This window comes from Musca domestica, unplaced genomic scaffold (genome assembly GCF_030504385.1).
Source record: "Musca domestica strain aabys unplaced genomic scaffold, Musca_domestica.polishedcontigs.V.1.1 11, whole genome shotgun sequence".
Lineage (NCBI taxonomy): Eukaryota > Metazoa > Arthropoda > Insecta > Diptera > Muscidae > Musca > Musca domestica.
The window spans coordinates 16,045,769-16,072,366 of NW_026712133.1; the positions used below are offsets into that span (position 1 = coordinate 16,045,769).

Consider the following 26,598-nt stretch of genomic DNA (forward strand, 5'->3'; position numbering starts at 1 on the left):
TAAACAATATAATGAGCTGTCACTGGAATAATTTTAACAGCTGTCGGACAAGTGGCTTAGAAATGACAGCAGTCTGAAGTTGGTTGCAGTTTTTTCATCTCACCCTGTAGACTCTCTGTAGCCATATGGCAGAGGGTATAAAAAGGGCTTGTGAAATTATTCAGAATGGGTTTACTCAGACACTTGATTACCTAATGGTGAAAGATTTCAAAATGGACTCAACTCTTAGTCTCATAAAGTTGGGTTAATATCAAACTAAGTTGATACCATTTCCCGCAGATTTACGGCCGTAAATGCGTATAACTTATTAACATAAATGTGCGCAAGATTTGCTATTGATCTAACAGTCTGACCTCTAAACTAAGTACAAGGTTTACATGGTCACTGAATATACAGACAAGACTAGATCGACTTGGACTCTAGAAACTCATCCTATATTCTGCTATATAATTCCAATATCTTGATTAGATTATTTGCACTGCAGTTTTCATCTTTCAGATTCACTGTACTATCTCTGTTGTGGTACTCAGAATATAGATATTTTAGCAGCTGAGAAGCCAAGCAGTTACAATGACAATAACCACAACAACAACAGCAGCAGCAATGCGAGAAAGTAAATAAAAGTATCTACACGACAACAAATTATGAATGCTTTTTTATCTACGCGCATTGCCAGCGAGAACTGAATGACAAAAACTCAAAATACAAAACTAAACAACGACAACAACAACAACAACAAAAGTCAAATAGCAAATAAAATATTTGTGCAAACGATCTTCTCATATCGTATTATTGGAGATCAGTTGACATTTGACAGCGCGTGCAACAGCACGTTTCGTAAAAATAGCAACGGCATCGGTAATAAAATAATAGCAATAAAAAACGAATTCCGAATAATAAACAAATGTTTTAAGGCAATACGATAAGAGAATAATTCAAATATTTGCGAAGAGGTCCTTAAAAATAGTAAAATAATCAAAATGAAGAAACAAAATGATTAAATGTTATAAAAATGGGAAGAGCACTGAAAGTGAAAAAATTTACAATTTTGAAATACCATTTTTTTAAGTGGAAAAGATAAAATGTGAAAAATTCAAAATGTTTATAAAACCGAACGCTCCTCGATTCTTCCTTCAATTCCTAATACTGTGTTTCGTCTTTTAGATACCCGCCATTTTTGGCCTTTAAAAAAAAAAAAAAAAAAAAAAAACTAAAAAAAGTACAACATTTTCAATATATAAAAATAGTCCAATAAATGAACAACATTTTTGCAAATTTAATTTTCTCTTCTGGTGCTTAATGTTGCTGACAATTTTAGTGCTTATCATTTGTGTGGAACTTGTGGTCAATTTATTGTAAACATTGGTTAATTTTTGTTATCAATACATAGTAGTCAGTTTTCAAAATATGTTGAGAAAAGCTGAAGCTATTTAAAAATTTCGAAAAATATGCAGAGATATTTACTGCCTTTTGGGAACTCTAAACGACGCATTTCGGCAAAAACTTGGCGAAACCTAAAACACGCCAGGCCTCCGGCGGTAAAATTATATATAAACGAAAAATAGTGAATATTTACTTTATATTAGTTTTCGTAGGCGATTGTTTGAAAACAATAAAAAAATTTCAAGCTCGGATTGAGTACATAGATTTTACATATCACTTCTGGTACACCCGTTACAAAAAGGCACAATTAACGAAACAATCACCAGTAGGGAAAGGTCAAAAGTCGGGGGGTGCCGACTATATGATACCCTACACCACTATGCGTATTTAGTAGAGCTCCGACACCAAAAAAAATGTATATTGCGAATTTATGTGAAGTAAATCATACCAACTATGAACCCTATTTAAATACGTATCATGGCTTTAGAGTAGTCACAATTTGGGAACTATATCGAACTCTGAATCGATTTTTAACAAATTTGACGGAGGCTTTTGTATCTCTAGTACCAACATAGATTTTCATTAAAAAATATTTATTGGAGCAATAGATATACCCAAACGAGTTTCACCAAATGGAAAATTCGGTTGAATATGAAAAAATCTATCCAATTTGGGTTGATATCACATATATGGTGGACAATAACCGTAAAATCGGATGAAGATGTATATCGAAGATATATAAAGGTCTGAACCGAAAATTTGGCAGAGAGAGATTTTCATCAAAATTTGAAGTACTTGCTGCTGGGCTAAACCGTCGGATGTGCCAAAATTCAGTCCATTTGTGCTGAAATTAGTCATTTGGTGCACAATAAACCTGAAATCGGATATAGGTATTTGGAGCCATATCCAAATCTGAACCGATCTAGATAAAATTTCTGAGCTGTATCTGATATCTGGTACCAAAGATCATTGTTGTGAACCGATTTGGCAGATAGAGATTTTCACCAAACTTTGAAGTACTTGCTGCTGGGCTAAATTCCCTCGGATGTACCAAAATTCAGTCCATTTGGGCCGATATTAGCTATTTGGTGCACAATAAACCTGAAATCGGATAAAGGTATATATGGTAGTCATATCCAAATCTGAACCGATCTAGATAACATTTCTGAGCTTTATCTGATATCTGGTACCAAAGATCATTGTTGTGGGGTACATATTACGCATGTGAGGGACTTAAACGTTAAATCGGATGAACCATATATATGGGAGCTATAGATATATATGAACAGATTTTCACCAAGTTTGAAGTACTTGTTTCTAGGATGAATTCAGCCGGAATTGCCAAGATTCAGTTGACTTGGGCTGATAATAGCCATTTGGTGCACAATAAATCTGAAATAGGATAAAGGTATATGTGGGAGCTATATCCAAATCTGAACCGATCTTGATAAAATTTGGCAGAGGGATATCTGGTACTTAATATCATTTTTGTAGAGTGCATATTACGCATGTGAGGGACTTAAAACCCGAAATCAGATGAAATATATATATATATATATATATGGGAGCTGTAGCTATATCTGAACCGATGTACTTACTTCTGGACTGAATTCGGTTGGATGTGCCTAAATGCTGGTCATTTGGAAAGATATTGGACATTTGCGCAATTAACCCGAACTCGATAGGAGATATATATGGGAGTTATATTTAAATTTGAACCAATTCTCACAAATTTCAATACGGTTCGTCCTTAGGCCAAACAAATATTGTTTGAAAAATTTCATCCCAATCGAATTTTGTTCACTAAAATACATAGACAGACGGACTGACATGCATAAATCATGATTCTAAGAAGATTCCAAAATTGACTATGGTCTATCTCGTTTCCTTCTCCATGTTACAAACAAATGCAGAAGGACATAATACCCTTACGACTATGTGGTGTAGGGTATAATAAATGACATATCTATATACAAGTAGTTGTGTTAGTAATTGTTGTTCTCTGCAATGTGTGACCCGATTTTCTTTCCGCAAATTTCATATGAACGTTGGCTGCAATACCAAGGTCAACGTAAATTGTCTCTTTATTTGTATTGGATCATGAGTTATAGCTATTCAAAAGTTGTATTCCTTTCCTGTCGAAATATGTAAATATTTCAGTGAGAGACCGATTGACTGTTGGAGTCAATCTAGCGATGTCCGTCCGTCTATCTGTCGGTCTGTGATCTAAGAGTGCGATCTTCAAATTACACACATCACAATATTTTTATTAACCCAAGGTGTGGTTTGAAGGTGGAATATATCGATTCACTCCTTCTGGTACCTCCGCCACAAAGGGTCAAAATTTTGAATATCCATGAATCTCATAAAACATGAAATTACCATCCGATTCAGATTTGACACATCTCAATACTTCTACCAACACAAGATCTGTGATATAGATGGTAGAGATCGGACAATTCCTCCTGTTACCCCCGCCACAAAGGATCAAAGTTTTGAATAACCGAAACGATTATTAAATCGAAATAAGCATCTGACTCTCTTCATATTTCACAAATCCCTTTATTTTTACTAACACAACATCTGCTGTGAAGATGGGATATATCGGTGCACTCCTTCTGGTATCTCCCGCACAATGGATCAAAATTTTAAATATCAATGGCGCTCTTAAGACACGAAATTAACATCCGATTTCAGACTTGATGAATATGGAATTTATGATTTCGCATAAAATTGGATATAAATTTTAGATTTTCTTGTAATTTTGTCCATACAAATATTTTATCTGTATTAGATGAAGCATGAATATGGAATACATACTTCGGTCGACAATACCTGGTACCTCACTCACATTTTAACATTTTCTAAAAATTATCACATATCTCATATAAATTGAAGGAAGTAGTCGATATAGACCAAACCTGGCACGTCGCAATATCTACTTCATATTTATTTAGGACCGATACGAAATGGACAATATTAGCCCACTTCTTCGGAACCTACTCCATAGAGGGTCAACAATTTAAATAATCATAACAGAAGTCAAAATATAGTTAAATAATCGAATATTGGCTGAGGGTATACATCTATCTTCTAAACCGACTGATTCCTTTTAACTTGTTCTCTTGTTTTTTTAATATAATCCCTCTAGAAGTCACATCAGACACTATACTGTATTAGCATTGATATTTGGTACGAGAGGTACTCGTACAAACGCCTCGCTCGAATTTGGTGGAAGCCAATTGAGAGTTGGATATACCCCATTCGATTTCAAATTATAACATCCCCAAAGTCACAATACGCATTAAAAAACTATCATTTTTGGTGTGATAAATGTCCATATAAACGTTTATTTGTTCCAGGTAGCTCTACTAAATATGCATAGTGGTATATGATGCCTCATATAGTCGGAACCGACCGGCTTTTGACCTTTGTTTACTGGGTTTCTGTGAAATACCTTCCTTTTGTGGGAAGGTACTGATATATATCCATCTCCGAACTTGATCTTAGTTTGAAAATAATATAGCGATGTACAAAGTTTGGACCACTAGACAGACAGTGGACACCACTAAATCGAATCCAAATGGCCTGAAACTGATTATGGCAAAAGAAACCTAGGGTCCAAAACCTTTATTTCTATAAGCTCGTTTTAGACATAAAAAATATAACTACCCTCTGAACCCATATGGCTGAGGGTTGCCATTCCACTTAGGCCATTATTCAGATAAGCAACAAACTTTTAAGTGAAATCCAAGTTTCGGTAACCACCAAACATAGCGGTATATGGGTGTTGTATATGTCTATCATTCAAATCCTTATTGTTTTCTTTTCCGAGGCCTTGACTGTGTCTAATAATCGAAAACAAAACTCTCATGCAACATATGTAAAGGCAAAAATTTTCCAAAACTATTTCTCTAATTTCTGCTGTATCAGCATTGAAAGTCACAACTTTTTGCCACCAAGGAAGCATTATTCAAAAATATCGAATAAAATTACTTCCTATGTGACGTAAATAGCTTTGGCTGTAAAACTAGAACTCATTTCACTGAAACATGAATCAAATTACAACAACAATAAAAAATAGGCTATAAGAAATAAATTTGCAAGCCCAGCAGCTATTTGAAGAGAAAGTGGCAACTTACAACTGGTTACTAGGTTTAAGAACTAGTTCTTTTCCATTAAGAACAAGTTCGAACTAAATTTGTTATGCATTTAATTCAAGTTTTAGAGAGTCAATAACATATGGTGATGTGTAGGAATATATACTCATACATATAACAAATATATAGAATGAAATTGCCACTAGAGGATGTACAATTTTCCTTAGGTCTTAGTTGGAGTGCCCAATGCGGTACTTTCATATTTGAAAATTGCATAATAATAATAATAAAGTTTAAGTTAATATGTCAGCGTGTGAATGCAGCAAACGAAATTATAGCTCCTCTCTTGCTCTGTAACAGATGTTCAACCACGTTTATTTAATTTAGTGTTTTTCGAAATGTTACTGGCTAGTAGTAGAAAATGCTAATAAGGGTTCTACCGTTGAGCACGTGGATAGGGGATATGCTTATTTACAATCCGTAAAATACACATTCTTTACAGACTATGACCTAATCGAGATAAAATTCATAAATTGTAAACGTATTTATTCGCAAGTGGTGTATAACCACTTATAAATCCGCATTTATGTCACAGACAAAAAACTTGTCAATGAATGAACAATAAGCGCTGATAAGCGTAGTTAACATGATAAAGTGGAATCCCAAATACATTGATGTATGTCATTTGTCTTGGGGAAGCAAATGATCGATTAAATCGATAATTAAATCGCAATAATGCAGATTCAAAATAAAGCATACGTTTCGTGAGCAATAAAGGTAAAAGTTTTGACAGTACATTTAAGCGATATATGTGATTTTTATCTGAAAATAATAAAGTATTAGGTATCTGAAGAATTGTCAAAATTTCTTTTAAGACATGTGTTGAAAACTATGACTCCTCTTCTCATTCCGAGTATGTGGTTGTACAATAATATGAATGCTACTAGCAAGTGTCCGCTACTTCGTTAGCGAAAGAATATTAGGAAAATGTTTACTTTTCACACAAAAATATCTTCAAAATCTTTTATTTTGAAGCTTACCGAGGAGGATATTATTAAAACAATTGCACATTTGCACCATTGCATTTTACTGCCCAAACGTCCTTCAACGTCTCCTAATGTAAAACTTAGAAACCAACAAATATCAAATTTCAACTCTATCCCTTCAACCAATACCAAATTTAATAAGGTTAATAGTATGCATATCCAAAACAATCTACACATCTCCATCCTAGACACCAACAGTGATACAAAATTAGTACAATATAGTCCTTTTTGAATATTTATAACAGGCATCTGCAAAACCACCTTCATATATCAGTCCTAGATATCAACAGAGTCCTGAATATCAAATTTTAAGATTCCAGCTCTCTCCCTTCATCCAATATCCAATTTAGGACTGTTTAGTACTTTTCGAACAACCGTCAAATCTCAACACAAGGTACCAACAGTGACATCTATAGCAAATTTAAGGATTTCAGTTCTATTCCTTCAGTACTTTTCAATTCCAGATATAAACAAAGACCTCAATATCGTACTGGAGAATTTCAGCCCTATCCCTTCACCCAATACCAATACCAAATATGGTACACATTTCCTCCATATATCCATGAAAGCGACCCCAATACCAAATTTCAGATTTCAAGCGCTATCTGTTCACTCAATACCAAATTGCGACAAATATAGTTCTGCAGGGTGAGGTGAAAAAACTTCAACCAACTTCAGACTGCTGTCATTTCTAAGCCACTCGTCCGACAGCTGTTAAAATTATTCCAATGACAGCTAATTATATTGTTTACAAGCGTACAAAAGCATTTTGGTGAGAATTTTCCAAAAAAAAAAAAGTTATTCGTGATGGAATTCAAGCGTGATAATGTGATTTCTTTATATTTGCCTTGAAAACCACAAGTGGCTATCGTTAAAGTACTCCAGCATTTAAATGTGAATACATCTTTTGTGTCTCGTACCATCGCTCGTTACCGTGATACTGGTAGCGTAGCCCGACGTCAAGGAAGTGGACGGAAGAAAACAGCAACATCAGTAGAAATGGTTTGAAAAAGTAAAGAAGCGACTTGATCGAAACCCGCGTCACAATGGCCGAAAAATGGCTCGTGAGCTGAACATATCACAATATTTCATTCGGCCAATATTGAAAAGTGAGCTCGAGGTAAAGCCATTGAAATTCCAAAATGTGCAAGAACTTACACTGCAACAGAAAACCAGTAAAGAAAGTCTTAAAGTCGGGCGGGACCGACTTTATGATACCCTACACCACTTTGCTAATTAAGTAGAGTTCCACAAAACAATTAAAAGTTTTTATGGGAGAATTCAATCATACACGCTATGATTATAATTATAATTTAAAGTTCAAAGGACTAAATATGCCGAAGCATTAGTATCTTTTAAATTCGGAATTGTATTGCCCATTTGGTGCACAATTAATTTGAAATCGGATAAAGATATATATGGGAGCTATATCTTAATTTTGACCGATTATCTCCAATTTCAATAGGGTTCGTCCGTGGCCAAAACAAAAGATCTTTGCAAAAATTCATCTGGATCGGGCAATAAATGCGACCTGTACTTTGTTTACAAAAATGTATGGACAGACGGACGGACAGACATGCATAAATCGACTCAGAATGTGATTCTATGCAGATCATCAAAAGGAACTATGGGTCTATCTCGTTTCCTTCTGCCTGTTACAAACAAATGCACAAAGACATAATACCCTGACAACCTTGTGGTGTAGGGTATAAAAAATAGACTCAAAAGAGCTATAGAGTTGCTTCGGTTGGCCGAAAGTGGTGAATTGCCGAATTTGGTTTTCTCCGACGAGAAACCATTCATTGTCCAGCATTTTGTAAACAAACAAACTGATCGTGTTTACTAGACAAAGAGGTCAGCTGCAAATGTCCACCTTCAGTTGGCCATTAGAACTCAAGCGCCGGCCAAGGTGATGGTGTGGGCCGCCATAATCGACCGTGGCATTAGAATAAATGCCGAATATTATAGCGAATCCTTTGCCGAATATTATAGCGAATTATTGTATTAAATCCTTGGGCTCGCAAGCATTTTGGCCGCAGACCTTGGACATTCGAACAGGAATCAGCGCGCCACCCAAGAATGGTTACAAAGTGAGGTTCCTCGCTTCATTTCCAGTGCACAATGGCCACCAAAATCCCGGATACCAATCCGTTGGACTATTGTGTCTGGAGTATTTTGAATAGTAAGGTTGGCACTAAAAAATACTAAAGTGTAGATCACATCAAGCAAGCACTTCGTCGGGAATGGGCCAAAATACCGAAAAGCAATATGACGGTTGCATTGGCCGTTTGAAGGCCATAATTCGTGCCAAAGGTGACCAATTCGAACAAATCTAAACTTATTCTAAAATTTGATGCTATTTCTGACATTTTGCTTTCGTTCAATAAAATTTAAAAAAAAATGTAAAAATTAAAGGCTTTCACTTCAAATTTGATATTACCAGCTCTATTCCTTCTTCAAATACCAAACTTAATAGTATTTAGTACTTTTTAGTAGGTACGCCATGTATCACCCAAGCCGCCCAATATGTGATCTTAATACCAAATTTTGGAGTTCCAACTCAATCCCTTACTCAAATGTCACATTTAATACTTTTAGTACGTATTTCCAAAACCACATTCAAATCTCAATCTTACACACTAACAGTGATCCAAATACCAAATTTTATATATCAAGCAGTATCTATCCACTAACATTGATCCAAGTTAAAATTTTCAAGATTCTAGCTTCAGCCGTTTTGTATGGGAGTTTATTCAAAGTCAGTCAGTCAGTTACCAAGTCAAAAACCAAGTTTAAACCATGGTACATTTACATTATACGAGATCCATTATTTTTCAAAATGTTGGTTCGTCTTCCAATTGAACACCTGTCCAAAATTTGATCTGTATACTACGATATTCGAGGTTTGAATCAGAACAGATGTAAATTTCGGCTCTCTTCACTCTTTGTGAGACTTTGGATTTTTTTTAATTTTGATCGCTTTTATCAGGGGTGCTCAAAACCGTGTTCTAGAACATGAAGAGAAAAAAGAGATAATTTAAGAGAAAATTAAAATTCTGTTTTTCTTTATATTTTAATGTTCTATTTAATTGTTTTTAATCACGAATGTTTGCCAAAATAGTTTATAAAGCAAATGGATAAAAAATATTTGTATAAATAATGACTTAACACTGTTTTGTTCTTGATTTAAATAAGCAAAGAGAAATTTGACTGAAAACAGATATTTCTTCTTGAGCACCCCTGCTTTTATACACCACACACAGAGAGAGAGAGAGGGTGCCAACATATCTTCTCTTCACTTTTTGTGAGACGTTGGAATTTGTTTTCATATCCTCAGCCAAAAGGCTGGAGAGGGTATATATCATTTGATACGGCCAAAACGTGCCTCATAACGATTTTAGACCCTGAGTCTCTTTGGACCAAATCCGTTTCAGGACATTTGGAGTCTATCTAGCGATGTCCGTCCGTCTATCTGTCTCGAATGGAGTATGCAATTTGATCCAAACTTGGTACATCGTAATATTATTATTAAACTTAGATCGAGTTCGGAGATGGGCAATATCGGTCCACTCCTTCTGGTACCTTCCCCACAAAATGTCAACATTTTTAAAGAAAATAATTTACTCCACATTTTAAATAATTATAACTCTTATAATATGTGACGTAAGTGTGCGATTGTCTTCAAATTACACACATCACAAATATTTTTATAAAAGGTGTGGTGTGAAGATGGAATATATCGGTCTACTCCTTCTTGTACCTCCCCCTCAAAGGGTCAAAATTTTAAATAGTCATGAATCTCATAAAACTCGAAATTTACATCCGATTCCATTCAGACTTGGCACATCTCAATATTTCGATAAGGGTTCAGGATTTTTGGAAAACAAAATGCTCAAAGAAAGCGGAAAGCGAAAATATGTTCAAATAATCGAACATTGAAGTAATCGAATGATATATATATATATATATATATATATATATATACGGCGTAAAATTCTAATCCGAAATAGCCATGTCTGTCAGTCTGTTGCAATCACGCTATCTTCAGTACAAAGATGGACTATATCGACAGACTTTTTCGTAAATCCCCATATAAGGGTACATCCTCATTCTAAGCATTTCGACGACTTTCGACATATTTTTCAAGGAAATTATCTGAAATTTGGTATTACATTTTGGTTGTTACGGTTTCTAATCCCCTTGCGACAGTTAATATAATTTCGCATTGTGGTATAGCCCCCATATAACGTTATCAACCTATATTTGGTTTTCTGATGGCTATCCCCAATTTTTTCAACGGAATTTTCTGATTTTTTTTAATTTAAAGTTTCCAATGGGAGTTTACTGCCTACACTGATAAAGGTCCTGGTTTTGACTTATCACGGTGAAGGGTATCAAAGTTCGGCCAGACGACTTTTTTACTTGTTATCCCTACATTCATTATCTATGTGGGTTTCCTGTAAAAATTTGAGTATTGTCGAAGGTACCTGATAGAACTCGCTCAGGCATAGATAGAATTCGAAATTATCTAAGACATTAAATTTAAATTTAAAAATTAATAAAAGTTACATTTTATTTTGTTCAATTACACATTTCAAAATTTTATGCACAAATTTTACAACATTAATTAAATAATTCCCCAAGAGAAATTTCCATAAAAATGTAATAGATTATATTTCAAGTGCATTCATATGTACATATGTAAATGTCGACTAATATTCATAGCCAAATTAATGCGATCAATTAACGGATGAACAGCAAAAAAAAGACGAAAAAAAATTTAATTTAAGTGACAAAAAATGGGGAAAAGGTCAAGATAGCCAGACATGATAGAGCGATGCAGAAAAAAAGCAACGCCAACGGATGAATGTGTCATCCGTTCATTCATCGGCATAGACATGTCAACCACACCAACGAAAAACGAAAAAAAAACACAAACAAAACAAAACAAAGAAACTGGAACAATTTAAAATGTGATTAGCGCTTCTTCTTCTTTTTTGACGATTTATTGAACTAAACATTGGAACTGGCCACGAGAAGAAAGTGATCAACAAAGTAATACAATTGTTTGGATGCGAAACAATTAATCGGTGTTTGTTGTATTCAATATTGCTTTTTTACACGGGGTTACAAATACGGGATGATATTGTTTATAGTTGTAAATCTCATGTTGGTACAAAAAAGAACTCATTCTTCATTAGCAGAACTACCCGTAACAAAAATGCGTTTTTATACCCTCAGCCATATGGCTAGAGAACGTATATATCATTTGATACGGCCAAAACGTGCCTAATCTAAATAACGGTTTAGGCTTGAGGTCTCCGTTTCAGGACATTTGTCGTGTCGATCTAGCGGTACTCGTCCATCCGTCTGGCTGGTGCGCACGATAACTCTCGAAGGGAGTATCTGATTTGATCCAAACTTGGTACATCGTAATATTATTGTCAAACTTAGATCGAGTTCGGAGATGGGCAATATAGATCTATTACTTCTTGCACCCTCCCGACTAAGGATCAGAGTTTTCAAGAAAATAATTTACTGCACAGAAAGAGAAAGGCTGATCCGATTTTGCTCCTAATCATAATATTTGCTTCAGTTCTAGGTCAGGTGCGAAAATGGACAATGCCGGTCCACTTCATCAATTACCTCCCCCACAAAGGGTCAAAGTTTTAAAAATGTTAACTCTTATAAAAGGTGTTGTAAGAGTCCGATTGTCTTCAAATTACACACTCCACAATATTATTAATAACCCAAGGTCTGGTGTGAAAATGAATTATATCGGTCCACTCCTTTTGGTACCTCTCCCACAAAAGGTCAAAATTTTGAATATTCATGAAGTTAATAAAACACGAAATTAACATCCGATTCCATTCAGACTTGGTACATCTCAATAATCCCATCAACACAAGATCTGTGATAAAGATGGTAGAGATCGAACCATTCCTTCTGGTACCTCCCCCACAAAGGGTCAAAGTTTTGAATAACAAAAACGATCATAACAAGTAAAATAGTATCAGTCAGTTTTGCCGACAGAAGTATACCCTCAGCCTTGAGATATGAACGTGACAGACTTGGACTATATCGACTACTTTTTGTACTTTATATGAGATACGTGCACATTTTCGGAAAATGGAAATATGCGTCAGGTAACAGATATAGCGGACCGAAGTATTCCATTTTCATACTTCATATAATACAGATAAAATAAATTGGTATGTGCAAAATTTGAAGGAAATCAAACATTCGTATTCAATTTTATGCGAATTCGTAGATACAGCAAGTTGTAAAGAACCGCCGAATTGTTTCGCAAGTTATGACAGTTATAAGTTGGCAGATGTATATCATCTTCACAACAGATCTTGTGTTAGAAATAATATCTGTTTGTGGGAAATTTGAGGAGATGGATGGATGCATTTCGATGTTTTTTTCGAATTCTTTGAGCGTTTTGTTTTTAAAAATCTTGAACCCTATGTGGGGAGATACCAGAAAAAATGGTCCGATCTCTACCATCTTTATAAAAGATCTTGCTTTTATGAAAATATTGAGATGTGCCAAGTCTGAATGGAATCGGATGTTAATGTAGTGTTTTAAGAGCTTGATGGATATTAAAAATTTCGACCTTTGTGGGGGAGGTACTTGATGGAGTGGACCGATATTATCCATTTTTGCACCTGACCTAGAACTGACGTAAATATCAGGATTTCCAAAGTTTGAACGAAGTCGGATTATCGATTCTCTTTCTGTGCAGAAAATATATATATTTTTTTTTGAAAATCTCGATCATTTGTGTGGGAGGTACCAGAAGGAGTGGACCGATATATTCCATCTTAACATCAGAGCTTGGGTTAACATAAATATTGGCATGTGTGAAATTTGAAGACAATCGGACTCTCATATCACATTTTATAAGAGTTGTAATTATTCAAAATTTTGACCATATGTGGGGGAGGTACCAGATGGAGTGGACCAATATTGTCCATTTTCACACTTGACCTAGCACTGACGCAAATCTTAGGATTTGCAAAGTTGGAGCAAAATCGAATTATCGTTTCTCTTTCTGTGCAAAAAATAATTTTTTTGAAAATTTCGACCTTTTGTGGGGGAGGTACCAGAAGGAGTGGGCCGATATTGCCCATCTCCGAACTCGATCTAAGTTTGACAAAAATATTAAGATGGAATATATCGGTCCACTCCTTTTCTTACCTCTCCCACAAAGGGACAACATTTTGAATACCCATAAATCTCGTAAAACGTGAAATTAACATCCGATTGCATTCGAACTTGGTACATCTCAGTATTTTCATCAACACAAAATCTGTTATAAAGATGGGAGGGATCGGACCATTTCTTCTGCTGCCTCCCCTCTGAAGGATTAAAATTTTGAATAATTATAATTATTTGAAATGTCATGTAAGTGTCCGATTGTCTTCAAATTACACACATCACCATATTTTTATTAACCCAAGGTCTGACCACGTTATTTGACGTAGAGCGTCAAAATTTAGCAAATTTATTTGTATTGTGTCTAGGACGGTTGGTATTGAAAATGAGATATATCGGTCCACGTTCTGATATAGTCCCCATATAACGGTACCTCCCAATATTTGGTATTTTGATGATTTTTGCCACATTTTTTCACGGATTTGTCTGAAAATTGGTATTTTTAGGTCATAATGGGACCTAGTTCGTGTGGCGAAACATTGTATGTGTAGGTCCACGTTTTTGTATAGCCCCATATAGCGGTACCTCACGATATTCGGTATTTTAATGATTTTTGAAACATTTTCCCAAGAATATGTCCAAAAATTGGTATTTGTGGGTCAAATGTTTTCTTTACCCTAAGGTGGAGGGTATTAAAAGTCCGACCCGACCGAACTTAAAGTTTACTTACTTGTTTTTTTTTTTAATTTTATGGAATGAAAGCAAAATATATCGGAAATAGCATCAAATTTTAGAATAAGTTTAGGTTTGTTCGAATTGGTCACCTTTGGCGCGAATTATGACCGTCAAACGGCCAATAAAACCGTCACACGCTGCACGTGGTGATCGACACTTTGGTATTTTTAGTGCCAACTTTCCTATCCAAAATACTCCAGAGGAGATTTTAGTGGCCATTCTGCGCTGGAAATGAAACGAGGATACTAATTTTGGAACCATTCTTGGGTGGCGCGTGCTGTCCAAGATCTGCGGCCAAAATGTTTGCGTGACCAAGGCTTTAATACACCCTCCAGAATATTTTCGCGATAATATACGGCATTTATTCAGATGCCACGGTCGATTAATACGAGCCGAGAACGACCATCGGTTGTTATGGCGGCCCACACCATCACCATGGTCGGCGCTTGAGTTTTGATGGCCAACCGAAGGTGCCCATTTTCAGCTGACCTCTTTGGCAGGTAAACACCATCATTTTGTTTGTTTACAAACTGCTGGACAACGAATCTTTTCTCATCGGAGAAAACCAAATTCGGCAGTTCACCACTTTCGGCCAAGCGAAGCAACTCTTTAGCTCTTTTGAGTCTCTTTTCTTTCTGTTGCGGTGTAAGTTCTTGCACTTTTGAGAGTTTCAATGGCTTTACCCCGAGCTCATTTTTCAATATTTGCCAAATGGAATATTGCGATACATTCAGCTCACCAGCCATTTTTCGGCCACTGCGACGCGGGTTTCGATCAAGTCGCTTTTTTACTTTTCGAACCATTTCTACCGATGTTACTGTTTTCTTCCGTCCACTTCCTTGACGTCGGGCTACGCTACCAGTATCACGGTAACGAGCGATGGTAAGAGACACAAAAGATTTATTCACATTTAAATGCAGGAGTGCTCTAACCATAGCCACTTGTGGTTTTCCAGCCAAATATAAAGAATAATCACGCTTGGATTCCATCACGAATAACTTTTTTTCTGGACAATTCTCACCAAAATGCTTGTGTATGCTTGTAAACATTATAATTAGCTGTCACTGGAATACTTTTAACATCTGTCGGACGAATGGCTTAGAAATGACAGCAGTCTGAAGTTGGTTGCAGTTTTTACATCTCACCCATTATAGTTCAAACCTGGCACATCACGATATATTTTTATCATATTTATTTAGGTCCGATAAGAAATAGTCAATATTGACCCATTTCTTCGGAGCCTATTCCAATTTGAATAATAATAACACAAGTCAAAATATATGTTAATAATCAAACATTAGCTGAGGATATAAATCTGTCGGGAAAATCGATTGCTACTTTTTAATTTTTAGAGAATTTGTTCGAAGTCAGTCATGGTCATTTTGGAATGAGCACTACTACCTTAGAGTCACTAAAATTTGAAATCAAATTGAACTTGTATAAGGAGCTGTATTTCAACTGATTCGATTTCCACTAAAGTTGAGGGTTTTTTTTTTTTGTTTTTTTTTTTACAAAATTAAAACTTCATGAGTTTCGTTTCTGTTACATTTCCTTGGCGGGTATCTCTGACCCCAGACTATTTTTTCTTACAGAGAACAAAATGAACCAAAAAATAATATTTTAAACGAAACGATTTATTTAAAATAAAAATCAAATAATTTAACAAAAAATTACAAACCACCATGGAAACAAATCCTAGCGAACAACCCACCAACACCAGCCAAGCTGCCACAACAACACCGTCTTCTACATCCCCACAACCACCACCACCTGCAACTGCAACATTATCGAAAACAGTCTCGTCATCGACCAGCCTATCTTTGAACTTAGCAAATGCATCCACTCCCCCACTGGCCAGCATTGGCAAACAGGGCTCGGTCAATTTTCGTCATAGCTGGCTATACGATAGCGGAGCCGAGGGATCCGATGCCGACGAGCAGACCCGCCTCATACGTACACCCTCGGTGCGGTCACATAAATTCATCATAATACCAGCCACATCACCCGCCCTGGGTCAACAACCAAAATTCCCCTCGACCACATCAACAACGTCGCTGACAGCTTTACAAAAATTACCGCTCCGTTCTCCAACAAATCTAAGTTTGGCCGCCCCACCAACCCCCACACAAACATGGGCTGCCCGTGCCACACAGCATCCCCTACTGACGGCAAAAAGCTCAGTATCACCATCATTGCCTCGGTCGGATGTCGTTTATCATACGGCGGCAGAGGTGAACACTCGAGGAACACTAGTGGCCGGCAATCGCAGTAGTAACGGCAGCTATCCAGCTGCCAGTGTCAACCCAAGTGTAAAATTTACAATTGAAGACTATGACTCGGATAATGCCGTCAACGAGACAACAAACAACACGGGCCCGGGAACAAAAGCCACGGCAGCGACATCGACATCGCTTGCCTCATCATCTACATTAGATGCATTATATTCAAACCGAATGCCTGCAATCAGTTCAATTTACGCGGGCAACAACTCAACACATCCATTAACGAGCCCTGGTGGTGGTGCGACAATCGCCACACAACAGCAGCCACAACAATCAGTGTCACTGTCACCGCCACCATTCCCATCACAGCTCAAGTCCAGCAGTCCATCTTCACATGCTGTGAGACCTGTCTCGGCTATATTTAATAGCATTTCTCCGTTAACTGGTGCCACCACCTCCGCAGCAGCTGCCGCCGCTTCATCATCATTATCCACATCGCCATCTGCTCTGGGAATTGGTTTGCGTCCGCGTAACGATCGTAATAGCAGTATGCGTTCTGTGGTATCAGGTGAGTCTTACATTGTTTGTATTACTGTTTTGTGTGACCTCCACCATGGATGGTGGGTAGTTATGGCTTATCATTTTGTTGGTAATTTAATATATATCCTTACTGATCGGCATCAAATTTTTTAAATGATTTGGTTATATCCATTTCTCCGACTATTGAAATAAAGCTCGAGTTTGTTATATTCTGGTTAGAGCTTTGATATTTCATAAAAGCTGCATAGAACGTTCGTAGTCTGTTAAAGGTTGGCATTATGTATAAAAGTTTCAATTGCTTAGGCCCTCAGCTATTTGGCTACCATGGATTACGCCCGAAACGTGTCTCATAGAAATAACGGTTTCAGACCATATGTCTTTTTTGGACTTAATCGGTTTCAGGACATTTGGTGTCGATCTAACAGTGTCCGTCCTTCTGCCCGTCTGGCTGGTGCACACAATAACTCTGGAAGGGAGTATCCGATTTGGTCCATACTTGGTACACATAATATTATTATCAATCATAGATAGGTCCACTGTTTCTGTTACCTCCCGCCAAAAAGTTAAAATTTTTACAGAAAACAATTTATCTCGTAGAACAGGAAGGGATCATCCAATTTTGGTCAAACCTTGCAAATAATAATACATGTATCGATGCTAGGCCAAGCGAGGCAATGAACAATACCGGTCCTTTCTTTCTAATACCTTCCCCACAAAAGGGTCAACATTTTGAATAATCATAATATCTCTCATAAAATGTGAAATAAGAGTCCGATTGTCTTCAATTTTGCCACGTCCCAATATTTTCTTCAAAACAAGACCTTGTGTGAAAATGGGAATAGCGAAACACTCCTTCCGGGACATCCCCCACAATGGGTCAACATTTATTTAGAACCCTTATAACATGCAAAAGAAAATATATCTTTATTTTTCACTAAACCCGAGATCTAATGAATATGGGATTTTTCGACACACTCCTTGTGATTCCGCCCAAATTTTAAATAGTTACAAGTCTTATAAAATTCAAAATAACAATTCGTTATTTCTACTAACTTCGCTCAACGCTAAATTTCAACTATATTAGATTTAGTGCGAATATGGCTCACCATTTCTGGTAACTGGAATCTAGAAGTCCAGCCGAGGTGCGTCAGCGTGTGGTTTAGGGTGAAGGAATGATGAAAAACAAGTTAGAAAGTAGTAACTTCGACCGGGCCGAAAATCAGTAAAGAAAGTCTTAAAGACGGGCGGGGCCGACTTTATGATACCCTACACCATTTCGCATATTTAGTAGAGCTTCACATAACAAATAAAAGTTTTTATGGGCAATTTGTGAGAATTAAATCATACCAACTATGATTATTGTTATAATTTAAAGTCCAAAGCAACTAATATATGAGGGGAATATCCTCCTCTAAATCGATTTCTACTGAATTTGCCGAAGCACTTGTGCCTTTTCAATTTGGGCTTGTGTTACCCATTTGGTGCACAATTATTTTAAAATCGGATAAAGATATATGTATATGGGAGCTATATCCAAATCCAACTCGATCTCGATAAAATTTGTATTTGATATATTCCCCTGAATCTCGTTGTTAAGGAGTGCATATTACTGTTGTGGAGAATATATATAACAAACCGGATGAACATTATATATAAGAGCTATAGCTATATCTGAACCGATTTTCACCAAATTTGACATACTTGTTTCTCATTTGGGCTAATATTACATGTTTGGTGCTATATCCAAATCTGAACCGATCTCGATAAAATTTGGGAAGATATTTCTGAGCTGTATGTGATATATTTTCCCAAATATCATTGTTACAAAGTACATATTATGGCTGCAGAGACAAAAATAACAAAACAGATAAAAAGTATATATTGCTATATCTGAACCGATTTGGCATACTTATTTTCAGGCCTATTTTGGTCGTATGTGCAAAATTCCTACTATTTACTACACGTTTAGTGCACAATAAAAGGCAAATAGGACGAAGATATGTATGGGAACTATATCTAAGTTTTGACCGATTATGCCCAATTTCAAGAGGGTTCGTCCTTGGCTCAAATAAATGATTTGTACAAAGTTTCATCCGGATCGGGCAATAAATGCGAACTGTACATTGTTTACAAAAATACATGAACAAACGGATCATCAAAAGGAATTATGAGTCTATCACGATTGGTTTTGCCTGTTACAAACAAATGCACAAGACATATACCCTATACCATATAATACCCTTACCACCTTGTGGTGTAGGTGTACTAGAATCCCTTAAAAATTCTCTTAAAATCTTAAAAATACCGAATACTCCCTATATTCGTTATTTTGAGGTCTATACGAAGACGTAGACCTGCATAGGCAATTTTCTGTCACAAGCTGTAGTACCAATTATGAAGTACAAATACGAAATTTGAAGCAAATCCACACAATAACGAATATAGGGAGGTACCTGAAGACCTGGACCTGGACCTTCACAGCCTATTTCCATCATAGACTGAAGATCCCATTAAGAACTATCAATACGAAATTTATTACGATTCCGTTGAAAAATGTCGCTAAAATCATCAAAATACCGAATATCGGGAGGTACAGCTAGATGGGGGCTATACCTAAAGGTGGAGCTATAAAGCCCATTTTCAATACCGAAAGTCCTGCAGACGATACACACATTTGAGTAAAATTTTATCAATAAATTTTCCACAGACGGACAGACAGACGGTCATCGTTAAATCGACATAGAATTTTTTTTATGCTGATCAGGAATATATATACTTTGTGGGGTCTAAAATGCATATTTCGAGGTATCAATATACTCTCCATACTACAATACTAAAAACGGATGGTGCATATGTGTTTGTGATTTGTTTTGTGTGGTTTGGAAATGCATACTATAATTGTTCGAAAAGTACTAAGTGGTACTAAATTTGGCATTGGGTTAAGGAATAAAGATGAAATCCTTAATTTTGATATAGATGGCACAGTTTGTGTCTGTGGTTCAAATTAAAAATACTAAATAGTACTAAATTTTGAATCTGGTGAAGGGATAGAGCTAAAAATGCAAAACTTTGTATTGCGATAATTGTTGGTATCTAGATATAAGATATGGAACAGTTTTGCAAATAAGTACTAAAATTTAGTATTATATAAAGGTATAGAGCTGAAATTCTGAAATTGGGTGTGGTAAACTTAAAATGAAAGATTTTGAAAAAAACTGATGTAAAATATAAACATGTTTCTGTTATTATTTCCGATAAAACTATATCAACTGTAGATCTAATGCAAATATGCTGTTGGGTTCTCCCTTTCACATTTCACTCAATACGAAATGTTCATTCACTAAACACGAAATGTACTTTTCTTACAATTATAATACACACTTCTAAGACCACCTCCATATATCAATTCCAGATACCAACAAAGACTTCAATATAAAATATTCGGATTCCAGCAATACCCAATATAATACAACTTAGTACTTTTCTTACAATTATAGCACACAAAACCACCAAAACCACCTTCATATCTCATTTCCAGATACCAACAGTATCAATATAACATTTGAAAAACTCTGCTTAACTCTCCTACAAAAGCTCAAGATTCAAACCAGCAAGGAAAGCATGCTATGACTTCGATAAGGAATATATTAAAAATATTTATTGCAGCAAAAGATATACCGGACCGAGTTTCACCAAATGGTAAAATTCGGTTGAAAATGAAAAAATCTATTCAATTTGAGATTATATTACATATATGGTGAGCAATAGCCGTAAAATCGGATTAAGTGTGGAGTGCATATTATGCATGAGAGGGGCTTAAAACCCCAAATCGGATGCAATATATATGTGGAGCTATAGCTATTTCTGAACCGATTTTCACCAAATTTGACTCTCTTGCTCCTCGGTAAAACTTAAAATCGGACTATAAACCATCACACGTTGAGCATTCTAACCAATAACTATTAGGTTCCCGAATACCAGATTCTGCTAATGTTAACTTAGCCACCAAGGTGGAAATTAACCTCATTATTCAACATGATTCTTTAATGAAATTCTGGATCATTTTCATGCATTCTAAGGGCCCAATCAGCAAAGACATGACGGTATTGTCAGCCGACAATTTCGCCTACAATTTGTAGTTGATTTGGATGAAAATTGTGGCTGGAATCTTCTAAATATCGAAAATCACGAAGTGCCGTTTTTTGTGGGGCTAAACCTAAACGTGGCCCGATTTAACCCCTTTTCCCATAGCAAATATCTTAGCAGTTCTTCAAATGTTTATGCATTTTATACATTTATCTTAAATGTTATGACCTCTACCTTTATTGGAACAGACGAACCCTTATACAGACATTGTTTAACCGAATCAGAGTTGTATGGTAATCGCAAATATGTACACATTTTTTGGATATCCGACGAATATTTCGATTTGTAGCAAACGGTAAGGTAAAAAGAGTTATTTAAGCACCAAGTTGATTGAAATCGGACCAGATATAGCTTTACCTCTCGTGCCGGCATATTTTCCATCCGATTTCTGATTTGGAATTAAATCTGTAAAATGTAACCAATATTTGAATCGTTAACCTACATAGATGGTTGCAATGCAGCGTATCAAATGGTCGACCTCGTCAACAACAATCTTTTAATATTTACTTTCTTATTGTTGTGTAAATAAATGTTAATATTTTCATATGTATAAATGATAACCACAACAACAGCAACAACAACAAGGAGAAAAATAATAGCAACAAACCCATAAGAATATCAAATAAGTTTATTTAATTTATTTAACTCTCCCACTTGGTGGGTGATGTGATGATATCCAGTTGCTTGGCTTTTCAACTGATGTTGACGATGACGATGATGATGATCGTGACGATGTTGACGATGATGATGATTATGATAATAATAATGGTAATGGTGGGGGTAGTTTTCGGTTGAACTTGGACGCTATTCGATGCGATTCACATGTGATGCAATCAAAAGAATTTCTTTAGATAATGAATGAAATGTCCCATTGTCTGGCAGTTGAACAGTTAAGGTCTTTTAAAGTCGAACGAGATTTTATCTAAGAAAGCAACGGCAAAATCCAGATATTGTTTGGATATTTTATTTACACTTTTTTGCGCTACTGAAATAAGAAAGTGTTTCGAATGCATTTATTGTCACTTACATATTTTTGAAAAGCAGGAAAATTTATAAATCAATTTAACTAAATCCTTCAAAATACGTTAAATATATCTACCTATTGTTTATAACAGCAATAAGATGTCATCCCAATGATATTTACGGAGATTATTTGGGGCCGACTATATGATACCCTACACCTCTATGCATATTTAGTAGAGCTCCCGTAACAAAATAATTTATTTGAAGTAGATCATGCCACCTATCAACATTTGGCTGTAGAGCATTTATAGTTTGATATAGAGGGCATGATATCAATTGGAGAAGGATTATATTAAAAAAATATATCGGAACCAAGTTGCACAAAATTCACTCCCAAAATTCACCCCCGAAATTCACTCCATTTGGGCTGAAATTAGCCATTATTTGCACAATAATCCTGAAATCGAATTAACGATATATATGGGAGCTATATCCAAATCTTTGCCGATCTCGATAAAATTTGTCAAATCTAATTTCGAGCTCTATAAGATATCAGGTACCAAATATCATTGTTGTCGAATGCATATTACAAATGTGAAGGACTTAAAGACCAAATCGGATGAAAATTATGTACTTGCTTCTGGACTGAATTTGGTCGGATGTACCAAAATTCAGGTCATTTGAAATGATATTGGCCATTGGGTGCACAATTAACCTGAAATCGGTCGAAGATATATGTGGGAGCTACATCCAAATCTGAACCGATCTTGACAAAATTTTCTGCACTTATTTCAGAGCTGTATCTGATATATGATCATTGTTAAGGAATGCATATTACGCTTGTCAGAGACTTAAACGCCAAATGGGATGAAACATATATATGGGAGCTATAGCTATATCTGAACCGATTTTCACCATATTTGATCTATTTGCTTCAAGACTGAATTCTGTCGGATGTGTCATTTTGACTAATATTGGTCATTTGGTGCACCCGAAATCGGTTGAAGTTATATGGGAGCTATATCTAAATCTTATCCGATTATCACCAATCAAAGTTACTCATGATTGGGTTGAAATTGTGGTCGAAACTTTAAAAATACCGAAAATCAGGAAGTAACACAATTTGAGGGCCTTAGCGAAACTTGGACCGATGTGTCCCATTTTTAATACTAAACATGTAACATGTAAATAAATGTCTGAGCAAAATTTCAGAGCGATAGAATGCTTCCTGAATTAATCTCAGTTTTTGGAGATCTCATCCCACTGTGCGCCGGTTGTGTTGGTAAAAATCATTAAAATAGCAAATTGTACTCCATTTGATGAGAAAACAATAATTGGAAGTCCTACATTGACACCTGGTACCGCTATATGGAGTCCTGTTGGAATGTTCAATGCCTGTGGCCAAAATATTTGCGTGCCCAAGGCTTTAATACACCCTTCAGAATATTTTCGGGATAATATTCAGCATTTGTTCTGATGCCATGGTCGATTAATACGAGCGGTGAGCGACCATCGGCTGTTATTTTGAGCTTGAGTTCTGGTGGCCAACCGATGGTTCACATTTTCAGCTGACCTCTTTGGCAAGTAAACACGATCATTTTGTTTGTTTACAAACTGCTGGACAACGAATGTTTTCTCATCGGAGAAAACCAAAATCAGCAGTTCCCCACTTTCGGCCAAGCGAAGCAGTGTAAGTTCTTGCATCTTTTGGAATGGCTTTACCCCGATCTCATTTTTCAATATTTGCCGAATGGAATATTGCGATATGTTCAGCTCACGAGCCATTTTTCGGCCACTGCGACGCGGGTTTCGATCAAGACGCTTCTTTACTTTTTGAACCATTTCTGCTGATGTTGCTGTTTTCTTCCGACCAATTCCTTGACGGCAACGAGCGATGGTACGAGACACAAAAGATTTATTCACATTTAAATGCTGGATAGCCACTTGTTGTTTTCCAGCCAAATATAAAGAAATCACACTATCACGTTTGAATTCCATCACGAATAACTTTTTTCTGGAAAAAACGCTTGTAAACAATATAATGAGCTGTCACTAGAATAATTTTAACAGCTGAGGACGAGTGGCTTAGTAATGACAGCAGTTTGAAGTTGGTTGCAGTTTTTTCATCTCACCCTCTATGTTCTTGAAAATGTTAGACAAGAGTATCCAGAGTAAATCCCATCAGTGTAGAAAAGTACTGGGTAATTTTGAGTCTTTCATCAAGCATTGTTGCGCTCCTGCCATTGCAACATACTTGGCGGATGAACTAGGAAGACGGATATGGATTCGAGTCAATCACCATGGATAGAGATAGATGGGTGAAGAGATAGACAAAGGTGACTTCACCACCTTTATGCTACTTCTTTTGAATGCTATAGGAGCATAATTCCGGGGAGGTTTGATAAAACTGTCTAAATGAGAGGGCCGTAACGTCTCGAAAAAAAAATTGGCCAATTCTCTCACGAAAGAGAACAAGGTCCCTTATTTATATGGCTATATACTGTGTCACTGTTATAAGAGGTTGTTTAAAGTCTTACATCCACATAGCCATAGCACTAGAGAGGGTATATATCATTTGATACGGCCAAAACGTGCCTCATCGAAACAACGGTTTTAGACCCTAGGTCTCTTTGTTCCAACTCCGTTTCAGGACATTTGGAGTCGATCTAGCATTATCCGTCCGTCTGTCTGTCTGGCTGGTGAGCACGATGACATTCGTACGGAGTATCCAATTTGGTACATCGTAATATTATTGTCAATCTTAGATCTAGTTCGGAGATGGGCAATATCGGAACCTCCCCCACAAAATGTGAACGTTTCCAAAGAAAATTATTCACTGCATAGAAAGATAAAGGATTTTCCGGTTTTGCTCTAACTTTGTTAATCCTAATATTTGCATCAGGTCAGGTGCGAAAATGGTCAATATCGGTTCACTCCATCAAGTTCCTCCCCCACAAAGGGTTGAATAATTATAACTCTTACAAAATGTAATGTAAGTGTCCGATTGGCTTCAAATTACACACATCCCAATATTTCCATTAACACAAGATCTGTTATAAAGATGTTAGAGATCGGACCTTTCTTTCTGGTACCTCTCCCACAAAGGGTCAAAGTTTTGAATAACCAAAACGATCATAAAATCTGAAATAAACATCCGGTTCTCTTCAAATTACACACATCACAATATATTTATTAACCCATGATCTGGTGAAAAAATGGGTCACACAAAGGGTCAAAATTTTGAATATCCATGAAGCTCATAAAACACAAAATTAACATCCGACTCCATTCTGGCTTAGTGCATCTTTATATTTCCATCAACATAAGATATGTTATAAAGATGATAGAGATAGGATTATTCCTTCTGGTCCCTCCCCCACAAAGGGCCAAAGTTTTGAAAAACCAAAACGATCATGATACGCGCTGACGATACGTAGTACTTGGTAATGAGAAAAACAAGTTTTTTGCTGAATGAATGAATGACCGAGAATCAAAGCCCAGATGAAACGGTTGAAGCTAGAATCTTGAAATTTGGTCTTTCAAACATTACGAAAAGTTCTAAAATTATACCAAATTTCTTCCATTATGTAAACGAATAGAGCTTAAAACTGAAATTTGGTATGAGCATCAAGGTTGGAAAGTAAGTTTAATATGTGTACTATAATTGTTCAAAAAGTACTAAATAGTACTTAATTTGGTATTGGATAAAAGATAAAGCTGATATCCGGAAATTTGATATAGATGTTACTGTTGGTGTCTGTTGTTAAGATATGGAGGTGGTTTTGGAAATGTTTAATATAATTGTAGTAAATTGAACTAAATTTTGTAATGGGGAACTGAAATTGAAAATGTGTACTCTAATTGTTCAAAAAGTACTGAATTAGGTCCACCATATAATTAGAATTTTTATATCCTACACCACACTGTGATCAGGGCAATATGTCTTTGTGAATTTATTTGTAACATGAAGAAGGAAGCGAGATATGCCTATACAGGGTGAGATGAAACAACTGCAACCAACTTCAGACTGCTGTCACATCCAAGCCACTCGTCCGACAGCTGTTAAAATTTTCCAGTGACAGCTCATTATTTTCCAGAAAAAAGTTATTCGTGATGGAATTTAAGCGAGATAGTGTGATTTCTTTGCATCTGGCTGGAAACCACAAGTGGCTATCGTTAGAGCACTCCTGCATTTAAATGTTAATAAATCTTTTGTGACTCTCAACATCGCTCGTTTCCGTGATACTGGTAGCCAGTCAAGGAAGTAGACGGAAGAAAACAACAACATCTGCAGATATGGTT

At 36.2% G+C, this 26,598-nt stretch overlaps 1 protein-coding gene across 1 annotated transcript in view; it reads left to right on the forward strand.

The window, feature by feature from the left end:
* Window positions 1-1,342: 1,342 nt before the first annotated feature.
* Window positions 1,343-26,598, forward strand: part of LOC101888948 (sodium- and chloride-dependent GABA transporter ine) — a 56,415-nt gene continuing 31,159 nt past the window's right edge. Inside the window, exons 1-2 of the mRNA XM_059132120.1 lie at window positions 1,343-1,538; window positions 16,018-17,215. Of these exons, the coding sequence (XP_058988103.1) occupies window positions 16,108-17,215 (1,108 nt within the window). The 5' untranslated portion in view covers window positions 1,343-1,538; window positions 16,018-16,107. The remainder of the gene's footprint in view (window positions 1,539-16,017; window positions 17,216-26,598) is intronic.